Source organism: Dipodomys ordii, unplaced genomic scaffold (genome assembly GCF_000151885.1).
Source record: "Dipodomys ordii isolate 6190 unplaced genomic scaffold, Dord_2.0 Scaffold70, whole genome shotgun sequence".
In the NCBI taxonomy this organism is placed as follows: Eukaryota; Metazoa; Chordata; class Mammalia; order Rodentia; family Heteromyidae; genus Dipodomys; species Dipodomys ordii.
This window is the reverse complement of record NW_012267286.1, coordinates 5,742,453-5,754,129: the sequence shown is the minus strand read 5'-3', so window position 1 is coordinate 5,754,129 and position 11,677 is coordinate 5,742,453. Positions and strand designations below refer to the sequence as shown.

Below are 11,677 nucleotides of genomic sequence, written 5' to 3'. Positions count from 1 at the left end.
CCCCCCCCCCATTTAGAAATCAGCCCTTTGTGCTTTTAGCTATTCTTCTCAGTAAGATCGCAAATTCTCCCCTGGGGATCTCCTTGGACCATGCTCTTCTTATATACACCTCAAATAGCTGGGATTACAGGCATACCCCACTATGCTTGGCTTTCAAGATTACTTTGTTGCCATTTTTCTTTTCTTTTTGTCTCCTTTGGTCATTTGTCTGTCTTTGGGAGGGTAAAGGGGGAGTGCAGAAATGGAGGGAGAAAGGGTAAAAAATGCTAACTGTGTCACTGGACACTGTTGAAAGAGAACTATACACCTTGTGTGGGGGGGGGCTGGAGGAGTTTGAGGGAAAGAGTGACATTGTCCAAAAAGAAATGTACCCTTTATCTGACTTATGTAACCGTAACCCCTCTGTACATCACCTTTAAAATAACAATAAAAAAATGTAAGTATTTTAACACGTGATCATCTTCAGCGAGAAGGATGTGACTACTTCCTTCTTAATCAGAATGTAAATTGGCTCAACTTTTGTAGACATCCACTTACCTGTAGCTATCAAATACATTTCAAAGAGGATATTGGTGTGGCATGGTCACATACATGCTGGGAGAGAAGACCAACTGGAACAAAATTTCAATGAGATCTAACCCTCCTCTCAACTGACACGCTGCTTGTAAACAGGGAAGTGAAGACAAGAATGTGGTCCCAGGTTGATCCTAGGCAAAAATGTGCAACTTTAGTCAAAAACTAACTAAATTAAAGGAGATGGAGCTTTGCTCAAGGGACAACATGACTGCCTAGCATGCATGGGTCCTGAGTTCAAATCCCAGCATGCTATGGGGGAAGAAATCTTTTTCTGAAAACTATAATTTGTATTTATCAAAAGGAAATCCTCAGGTCACTGAAAAGATTAATACATCCGGATTTTCACTAGAGGCTGAGGGTACAGGGCAGCAACAGATTGCTTGCCAATCCTGCAAAATGAGTCCACCAAGGAGGAAATAAAAAGGTTGAGGATTATTTCTCATAACAAAATACTAAAAACATATTCAAGTATTGAGATTGGTTTTCCACAGGAAGTCCAACAATAAAATATCAAGTAATCGCTGCGGCTAGAGTTTTAGTACATGGAAAACATTTATTATGTGTGGGGGGGTGCGCTGGGGGGTTAGGGGGAGGGAGCAACAGAGCAGGAAAGGCAAGAAGACTGCACAGGAATGTCAGGTCTGACGTTGTTTTGTTGTTATGTAATGAACGACAGGACTTTTCCACTTAAAACTATGGAAATAGGTCTGCAGGAATAAGGATGAAAGGGATTTTCTTTCCTACACCTTTGTATTTCATTTCTTTTTCCTATAAATAGCTTTCACTTTTAGATCAAGAAGAGAATTTAAAAAGAAAAAAAAACAAAAAAACAAAATACAAAGCACTGTTTCAGCCTTAATACTGTGGGCGCTAACCTCTCAGAAGAGGGAAGATTTCCAATCTGCACAGGGGTTAAGTCAAGTGAGTGGCAGCCGGCAGAGCCTAGGAAATCCTACTCAAGGGAGGAAAGCCAAGCTGCAGGCAGTACCAGGTGGAAACTCAAACTCCCAGAGTCTAGACCCACGCTGAGTGTGTGAAATTACCCACAGAGAAGCAGGTGGAAAGCTTACTACAAGCCAAAGCTTGAGAAGATATGCCCCGAATTCAAATCTGTGTCATGGTTCCTCCTTTAGGGAAAACTGAATTAAGAGTTTGATAATCAACTTTCTGAAACTAGAAGTATGAAGCCACACTCAACAAGTGATATTCAGAAAGCAGTGAGATTCTTCCTGATTGCTTACTCCAGTTTGTACCACGCTTCCGTGCGTTTGGTGACAATTCTAAGAGACAAATACAAGACCACTGACTTTTATAAAAACCACAGAGATGGGGGCTGGGAAGGTGGCTCAGTGGTAAGAGTGCTTGCCTTGCATGCATGAGGCCCTGGGTTTGATTCCTCAGCACCACATAAGCAGAAAAAGGCAAAAGTGGTACTGTGGCTCAAGTGGTAGAGTGCTACCCCTGAGCTGAAGAGCTGAGGGACAGCGCCCAGGCCCTGAGTTCAGGCCCCACAACTGACAAAAAAAAAAAGATGTTGTGATGGCAGTCAAGATTTTCAAGGGCATTGTTTCATTAAATGAATATTTATGAATAGGGATGATTGGGGCTTGTGTGACACTCATCTATCCAAACCTTCTGAAGGCCTAAAGGCCATACCTTCTTGTCTGTCCCTAGAAGCAAGTCCCTCAGAGCCTGTTTGCTGCTGTGTAAAGATAATATAGTAAGAGTGGTCAAGGGGATTAAAACTGTTCGATGCTTAAAAATGGATGCTTGCAGTCAGTGAGTAGCTAGACCAATACTATTACTACTGAAGAGACTCTACACAGATCCAAGTTCTTTGTACCTACGACTCATAAAGTTGAAAGGAAGCTGTACAGATTGCTATTTACAATATTTTTTTTCTTGTAAAACACCTTTTATTGAGCTTCCTACCCTCTCATTACAATGCTAGTTCCTCTCTTAAATGTACACAGCACCCACAAACTATGATCGAAGTCACTTTTTTCTTCAAAAAAACACATCTTTTAATCAGATGTCTCCCTCTTCTCCCCCCAAGCCTCCAACCCAACATCATGAAATTCTCAACTTCAAAGCACTGGACTCAAAGCACTGGATTTCCACAAAGTGCTTCTCCTGTGGAGTCAGCTGCACTACTTCAAGGTGAGTGAGCCTCACATTATTTAAGCTCACTGTATAGAAAGAGCTAAGCAACTCAGCATATAAAGACAAGAAAAAGTTGAGGATCTCAGTGATTACTAACCATATCAAAGGGATTTTAAAATTTAGCAATAATTGGGGTAAATCTAAGTGTTAAATGCTCATTTTCTGTAGCTTTAAAATACTTGTTTAAATCATAATATTTAGAGTTTTTTCACCATGGACAATTTTTTTGGACTTATTTTGTGCTGAATTTTAGACATCTGGTTAGCTCAACAAAATAGCCTCGTCTTAGCAAGAAGCAGATAAATTACCTTTCATGTGTCAGTTTTCATATATTTCAAATCACTTAATATGTACTATGAGCACATGCAATCCATACGCTCATTTATGTGATGTAGGCTTATCTTTTGTGTGTGTGCGCGCGCATACTGGGTCTAGGGCTTGAACTCGGGGCCTGGGAGCCGTACGTACTTTAGTCTTTTTTACTCAAAGCTGGCACTCTACCATTTGACGCACAGCTCCACCTCGAGCTTTTTGTGGAGATGAGTCTCAGACTTTCCTGCCTGAACTGGCTTTGAACCTTGATCCTAAGATCTGAGTCTCCTAGGTAGCTAGGATTATAGGAATAAGCCACTGACACCTGTCTGATCTAGGTATAAATTGTACTCTAACAAAGATAGCCTCCAGAATTTTAAAGGAAAGATTCTCAACACTGTCCATTAAAAGTTAATAGTAGCATGAAAATGTTATAATGGCCGGGCGCTGGTGGCTCATGCCTGTAATCCTAGCAACTCAGGAGGCTAAGATCTGAGGATTGTGGTTCAAAGCCAGCCCTGGCAGGAAAGTCCATGAGACTTTTATCTTCAATAAACCACTAGAAAATCGGAAGTGGTGCTGTGGCTCAAGCCTTAGAGCGCTTGCCTTGAGCTGAAGAGCGTAGGGACAGCGCCCAGGCCCAGAGTCCAAGCCCCACAACACCCCCCCCAAAAAAATGTTATAATGAAACCCGCAATTTTGCACAATTAATATGGGAAATATAAAAACTTATTAAGAAGAAAAACTTTTAAAAAGTCAATTCAGAATCTCAAAACTTGCTTCTAGGATAGCTGTTAGTGTAATAAGAACTGAACTAAAATATCTCAAATTTACCTAGGGAGGAGTTATTTCACATAAAATATAATCACATTCATATATAAAATTCATTATGTCAGTGAAAAACATGCAATATGAAAGCTTGAAGATAACTGAATAAAAGTATGAGAAAGCCATGCATGAGTCACTATCTAGCAAAATTACTTCCCGCCAGCATGCCCAATTTATCTAATTTATTTTTCATTCTGTAGGATACCATAAAGCCTGTCACTCAATCCACGAGCAACAAATAACCTCAAAGCTAAAAATCAGAAGCCCTCACTACGGAAACAAATCATGATAAGTACACACATGAACTAAGAGACTTGCATGGTCCCATTCTTTGGGATAATTCTTACACAACAAACTTGCAAAATTATGTAGTGCTTATCCTCAAGCAATACTCTTTTACAATTGAAGTATACATATTAACATCAATTAGTTGCATCAGGATATTATATATGCCTACAGTGTACCTGGATCAGATTTACCCCTTCTGCTCCCTTCCCTAACCAATCTCAACGAACTCCACAGGTACATAAAGTATTTCAATCACATTCACCCTCCCTTCCCACAGCAGCTCTTTTACATTCCTATCATTCATTTTTAAGTGCATGTTAATTGTTCCAACGGGTCTCACCATGGTATCTCACATTCATGTCAAGTACTTTAACCCTTTGCTCATTCTCTTTCCCCCTCCTCCCTACCCTCTATTATTGAACAGCTCTCAGTCATCAGGAAATCTTTTTTTTTTTTAGTGGGTGATGGGGCTTGAACTCTTGGGCGCTGTCCCTCAGCTCTTCAGCTCAAAGGAAGTACTCTACCCCTTGAGCCACAGCACTACTTCTGGTTTTCTGGTGGTTAATTGGAAATAAGAGTCTCATGGACTTTCCTGCCTGGACTGGCTTCGAACTTTGATCCTCAGATCTTAGCCTCCTGGTAGTTAGGATTACAGGCATGAGCCACTGGCACCTAGCTAGGCAATACTGGTTGTATTTAAGGGTTATCTGTAAATGGAATTACTGGAGGTTAAATACAATTAGAGATGCTGTTTTATATTCTTCTCTGAACAACTATGCCAATAGTTCACATTTGCCCCTACTGTATACAAGAATTTGGATAAAGAAATGAAGTTTAAGACTGAACATTACACTAAAGCCAAAGGATGTTGTCACTCATTTCCCAGGCTCATCAACAGGAATAAGACATCTGGTAGAGGTAGCTTTCCTAAGTCAAGGCCTGAGCTTGTCTAACAAAAGAAAACACAGGGTTGGGAAGGTGGCTCAGTGGTAGAGCGCTTGCCTTGCATGCATGAGGCCCTGGGTTCAATTCCTCAGCACCACATAAGCAAAAAGAAAAAAGCCGGAAGTGGCACTATGGCTCAAGTGGTAGAGCACTAGCCTTGAGCTGAGAGACAGCACCCAGGCCCAGAGTTCAGGCCCCACGACCGGACCCCCGCCCCCAAAAAAAAAGAAAGTAGGTAAACACCAGAAAACCAGAAGTAGTGCTGTGGCTGAACTGGTAGAGCACTACTAGCCTTCGGCTGAAGAGCTCAGGGACAGTACCCAGGCCCAGAGTTCAAACCCCAGAGCCGACAAAAAAAGAAAAGAAAAGAAAGTAGGTAGGTATAGTAGCTCTTGGCTATGGAGTGGACGGATTGGAGGAGCTAAATTCTAATGTGTACCCTGAAAGTTTTGGAGTCATCAACATAAAAGCAACCAGCAAAAAGACATTCAAGTTCCAAAGGGAAAAATGCTTATAAATCATCATCATCATCATCACCACATGGCAAGTGATGCAAAAACGTAGCTGGATGGTGAATTGCAAACTAATTTTCATTAAGCTGGTATATGTTGTTGGGAATCCTAAATAAGGATTACATGAATCTACATTGTTTCTTGAAAGATAACTAAAAGTTATACCTTACACTTAGGATTTTTCAATCCTAAACTCAGTAATATGCGTTGTAACACTCTAAATTAAGAGGCCCACATAGACCAAGCGCTTACCTAGACAGGGAACTCAAATCCTATCTGCCTTAATGCTAATGAGTACTTTTGCTTCTTCTGTACCACCTCAGTGACTCCCTAGAATGGATTTACCCATTCACATACATGCGAGCAGAATTAAGGGAGCAAAGCAAAGCAATTCTCAGTACAGGAAAAACAACAGCCGAATGCTAGGCTTCATTTCAAAAGGTCTGTCAACCTTATTTATGTTTTTATGTGTTCATACTGGTTAAGCATGTTTATTTTCATCTTCTTTAATAATTAAACATTGAACACCATGTTATTTTCTAAACCTCCCATAGAAGTATATACAGAGGCGCGACTTCTTTCAGTCTTTTTGTTTTGCTTTTTTAAATTAGGTCAACATAAACTGGTGAGTAGAAAGGTTTCTTCCACTGGGATAGTATCTGAATTTTTTAAATTCCTGTTTTATAATCCTATAATCCAGAATACAAAACAAAAAACAAAAAAAAAAAAAGCAAAAAGCCTTCTGACCACCACTCCAGGAAAAAGGGGGGGAGGGTAGGTCAGAAAAACATACAAAGTATTGAAAGGCTGGATGGGGTGGGGGGATGCCAGCAGAGGGGGAGGGCTTCAAGAGGTGCTAGGCAAGCCCTCTGGTGACATCACCTCACATACATAATGTTACAGCAGTCAGCACAGGCCTCCTGCTTTCCTATTGGTGAACATCATGTCAGCCGACATCAGAAGATAATCATCATTGGCCAGACAATTACAACCAGAGCAGCTAGCATGCAGTGTAGTTAGCACAAACCTGGCTGAGTGCTGAGAGAAGACAGAGCTACAGCCCTGCTCCTTCTCACTCAATGAATTTAGTGTCACCTTACTGATCACAAGGTATTTTCCTCCCTTGCTGGCTGTACTTACAAAATTAAATCAGCTTAGAGAAAATAACAGGAAAAGGCCACACATCTCATAAAAGAACAGAATGTCTCTATTTTCAAGCTGTAATCATCACAAGGGCTTTTCAGTGTGAATTTGGAACTAAAAGGAAAAAAAAAAGGTTCCTTGAAGCTAAAAACAGGCATCTCTCCCCAACCCTACCCCCCCCCCACACACACCTCATGTAAGAAACTCTAGCCAGATTTTACACAGTATTATTTTTAACTGGGCATATACTTTCAAGATGTGCCATTGGATCGTTCTCTAAGAGAACATACTTACTCATTTGCATTTCAGTTCTATTCTAATCTATTATAGGAAACAATTTCCTATAAAAGTAAAAAAATAATATTTATGCCCTATCTAGGCCAGTGTCAAGTTAAACATTAAAGCAGCAATAATAACTCCATAACTATGTCTAAGTTCCAGCTCTTTAGTTTATGCAAACTCACTCCCTGAGTACGTTTATCTAAGGCATGTTTAACAAACTCATCTTGTTTTAACGGGCTCTTTAACACGATCTGATGCTAGCTTAGTGCAACTATGTACTAGCGACTGTCTTTGCAATTCTCCAAGAGACCTTGTAACAAACTCATTCTTAAAGAGACACATTGTCAATTCCCCAAATTTTAACCATTGTTTGGGGCTAGGTCTATGAGTTGTTTTGTTTTTCTTAAAGAATAGCTATAAATAAATTCTGAAGAAACAGAGCAGATCGAAGCCTTATTAGTGATTTTCCTCTAGAAAACTATTTTAAGAGAGTAAGTAAGTGGGGGGAGGTGACCATCAGCGTAGATATTTTGTGATTCCACCATCCCAACTCTAGGCATCGATTATGTATTTACCTTGTTCCTGTTAACCAAGAAAATGAAAAAGATTCATTTTCTCATCTACCTGGTTCAAGACATGGAGGATGGTAAGGCTCTTTGGAAGGTGAGGAGAGTTCTTATAAGCGGGGCTGCCAGCATTTATTGGAAGAAACTAAGACAAGCTTCGAAATCAGAAGATAGGGAGCAGTGTGGTGCGTAATCCAAGAACAGAGTCAACAGGAAGCAGAAGGCAGGGAGGGATAAGACACCCAACAGTATGAATTAGAAGGCAAGGTCTGAGTATTTACAGGTTATCACTGGCCTTAAAAGCGGCACCATTCCCCAGGAGTTATTGGACAGTAAGTACCTTGTCATTATTAGCCAGGTACAAAACACTCTGCTAGCTGCTTCGCCAAACCCAGAATGGAATGCAGCCCGGAGCCTGTCCCCAGGGCGCTGCCATTCTGCTGGGGTGGGTGAGAGAGGGAGGGACACAGACCCAGAAGTAAATTTCCATGCAAATAAATAAAAAGAGTAAGGAAAAGATCCTGGGGGAAGAAAGGTAGAGGAAAACAGCGTGGAAGAAAAAGTCGTCAGAGGTTCACAAACAGAAGTTGGAGATTGGTGTGATTGCCCCCCCACCCCCACCCCTCAATCTCCTGAGGGCCAGAACCAGTCTGGCTCAGGGAACTCCGTAAGTGAATGGATCCAAGGGCCGGAGATGGTTTAAGGGGCCGGCAGAGGAAGTATACACCTAGAGAAAAGGCGACAAATAGCTAAGTGGGAATGCCAAAGGGGGTGCGGGGGGGGGGCGCTGGCAACGGATAGGGAATTCCATCAGCCAGCCAAAGCGCGGCGGAAAGGGACGCAGCCAGGTGAGAGACACGACCGAAAAGGCACAGCACCTGGGCTCCCCGGGGGGGGGGGGGGGGGGGGGGGGGGGAGTGTGTAGAGAGAGAGAGAGGGTGTGACCAGCCTGGAGCCAGAACGCAGCCTCCAGCGGTGCGCGAGCCGGGGCCGCCGCGCGCCCCGGGCCTTCAGCGCCACCCCCTCCGCGGGAGGAGGAAGTGCAGGGACTGGAGGATCCCGGAGGGGCCGGGCCGGGCGTCCGAAATGCCCAGGTCTTCCCCCAGCAGATCCTCAACCCCCCTCGCTCCTCCCCACCCCCGATCGGACCGAGTCTTGGAGCCTGGCAAGTACCTAAGTGCATTCCCGGCTCAATCCCGGGGACCTCGGCCTCTCGGGCTCCGGAGGGCCCGCATGGGAACCCAGCCCTGCACCCCCACGTGCCTGCCCACACTTCCCGGTCCTTCCCAGAGGATCGAGCCCGTCCTCTAAGGCTCCGGCGCCGTCTACACGCGACCATCGGGGGTCCCCAGGCCGGCCGCGGCCACCAACCACACCGCCGACCTTGCCAGCCCGCGGCGTCCGCCACCCCGCTGGAACCCCGGCCTGGACAGCCGGATCTGCACATGCCTGCCGGGGCGGGAGGAGGCGGTGGCCGCCAGCCGCACCTCCCGAGGCGGGCCGGGGCGACTCTAGGAAGCTGAGGGCGGTGGACGAGAGGAAGTTGAACCCCCTTCACCAACCCGCCCCACCCCCCCCTGGCCCGGGACTCGCCCGAGTCTCAGGTTTCCCATTGATGATGGAAGGAGAGGGAAGGGCTGGGCGTGTGCACGCGCGCGCGCGCGCGCGGCGCCAAAGCTCCCCGCGCCCCGACGCCCCTCACCCCCATCAAGGAGGCGATCGGCTAGTTGGATCGGCGCCGGAAAACGTGGGATAGCTTACAGAGACCAGACTAAGAGGTGGAGAAGAAACGTGGAGGAAAAGCCAGGCGCGCACACCCTCCCCCGGTCAGTGTGGCAAGGTGACACCGGATCCCCTCCCACCCGGGGATTTTCTACATGATCGGCGCAGGGCACACAGTCAACAAAGATGGGGCTCCCCCCTCCTCCCCTACTACGACCCAAAACTTCTGAGACAGAGAGCTCCCCCTCCCCTAGTCACCCCCACCCCCTCCCAAGGACTCTGCAGACCGAGGGGCGTCTAAGCCACGCGCCCGAACGCCAATCAGCAGCTTGGCTCTGAATTCGAAGGGAGTGTGTCCAAAAGGCGTTTCCGTACAACAGAAACTTCATCATGGCGTGGCTTTCGCTCGCTCGGGTTCATTCATTTGTACTACACCGCTCATTGTCCCGTCCCCCCCCCCTCCTCCTCCTCTCCGCCTCCCTTCCACTCCCCCGAGGTCTCCATTGAAACCGGAAAAGAAATCCGGCAGCCACGGGGGCCCCGGGGTGGGTGGGGGTGGGGGGGAGCCGCAGGGCAGGGAGGGGGGGGAGTCCCCTGGAAACCTGGCATCCGCCCTGGGAGCGGCAGTGAAGAGCCGGGGCCGAGAAGTGGGCGAGCGCCAAGGAGAAAGGAAGGACGCCAGGGATGGGGAGACAGCGCGGACCGGTGCGCGGTGGCAGGGACAGGGTTACAGGGAGCCGGGGATCGGGTCCTCCCTCCACTGCCGCGCACACTCTGGTGTGGGGGGGGGGCTAGAGACCAAGCCCACCAATCCCCTTCCCCCCCAAAAAAGCACGCAAATAATCGCGAGTTCAGCCAGCCGCGGTCGCACCGTTCGGGTGTGTGGACTGCGGCTGTGTCTCCCACCTTGGGCGAGCAGACATCTCTCGCCCAAGCGCACATATATGTTCTATGTTATATAAGCTATATGAAGATAAGATAGACGCCAGGGTACCCGCGGCTGGCACCCAGGTACACCCCCACCCGGGACCGTGTGCTTCCTGCAAACCTAAAGGACCCTCCCCCCCAATAAAAATCAACCCTTCCCCAAGAACTCTGCCAGGGGCTGGTTCGGGCCAGCCACTTCCATTCACACACGCCTCTGCCAGGGGAAGGACCGACATGAATGCATTCCGAGGTTGGGGAGGGGGGACGTGGGAGGGAGGGAACGCGCACCCCAGAGCGGGGTGTCACCCACACGCGAACCCCCATCACCTTACCAGTTTTCCTGCATCCATTGGATGGCTTCATTCACGTTGAACTGCTTTTCGAATTCGTATTCTTGTAAAGTCAACACTGACATGTTCATTGGGGCTGATCTTCGGAGTCGATGCGTGCTCTCTAACACAGAATAAAACCATCCGTAAAGCGCTGGGTTTCCAGGGCTCGTTCTCCTGGCTGCTTCCCGACTCCCCTTACTACCCCACCCCCATGGAAGGTCCCCCCTCCCTCTCCCCTCCTCCCCATCGAGCCCCCTCCACCCGACCCCCGCCGTCCGCCTCTCTTCCCCAACCTCTCCTCAGCTACATCCAGGGTTGTTGAGCATTGCCTGAGCCTCGGCTCCCAGCTCCTCGCTCGCTTGCTCGCTCGCTTGCTTGCTCTCGCGGGCTCGCCTCCTCCCCGCGTCCGCATCCACCGGAGGAGGAAATGAATGCCTTGCGGTCTTAGTGCCCGCAACGTTTGTCCACCACGCTTTTTTACGCGTCTACGGGGAAATCTCCTCCCCCTCGTGCGATCCGGAAAAATTAACCCTTTGCTAGGGCTGAGACCTCTCCCCGCCTCCAGGGAGGGGGCAGTTTTGTTTATACCAAGGTGGTGGCCGAATGGGGGGAGGGGGGCAGGGCATCGAGAGAGGAAGGAAGTGGCCTGGAGGTCTTCCTCCTGCCCACACCCCTCTTCCTCACCCACCCCCACACTCCCACAGATTAAAAACACCCCATCCCCACCTCCTGGGCCGCCTGGCCCAGCCTCTGAGTAAAGTTTCACCCTAGCTGCTGCTAAGCTCTGAGGCTCAGCTCAGACGCGTGGACCTGGTTGCTTTGGGCGAGTAAACAATTGGGAAATAGTAAAACCTGCCAGCTCGCTCTCTCACTCTCCTCCGGCCAGAGAACGCCAGGCACCTATGCATGGAGAAGGGCACGCTCTGCCCCCCCCACCTCCCTCCCCTAACCCAAATCCTATCCCCACCCCCGTGCGCACACCCAGGAATTCTGGCTTCGGAGCACGTTGAAGGATGGGTGGGGGAACTGAGTTCTTGGATCACGTGCCGATGGAGGAGGGGGGGGGGATGCTGAGGATAAG

General features: G+C 47.6%; 1 protein-coding gene across 2 annotated transcripts in view; it reads right to left on the bottom strand.

Moving 5' to 3' along the window:
• The window catches only part of Elovl6 (ELOVL fatty acid elongase 6), a 97,304-nt gene extending 86,325 nt beyond the window's left edge, over positions 1-10,979 (bottom strand). The window contains exons 1-2 of one of the 2 annotated variants that reach the window (XM_013023725.1): positions 10,890-10,979; positions 10,597-10,717 (exon numbers count right to left, since the gene is read on the bottom strand). In XM_013023725.1, coding sequence (XP_012879179.1) covers positions 10,597-10,685 — 89 coding nt within the window. In that variant the 5' untranslated portion in view covers positions 10,686-10,717; positions 10,890-10,979. The remainder of the gene's footprint in view (positions 1-10,596; positions 10,718-10,889) is intronic. The other variant, XM_013023726.1, reaches the window with a different exon arrangement.
• Positions 10,980-11,677: the final 698 nt, after the last annotated feature.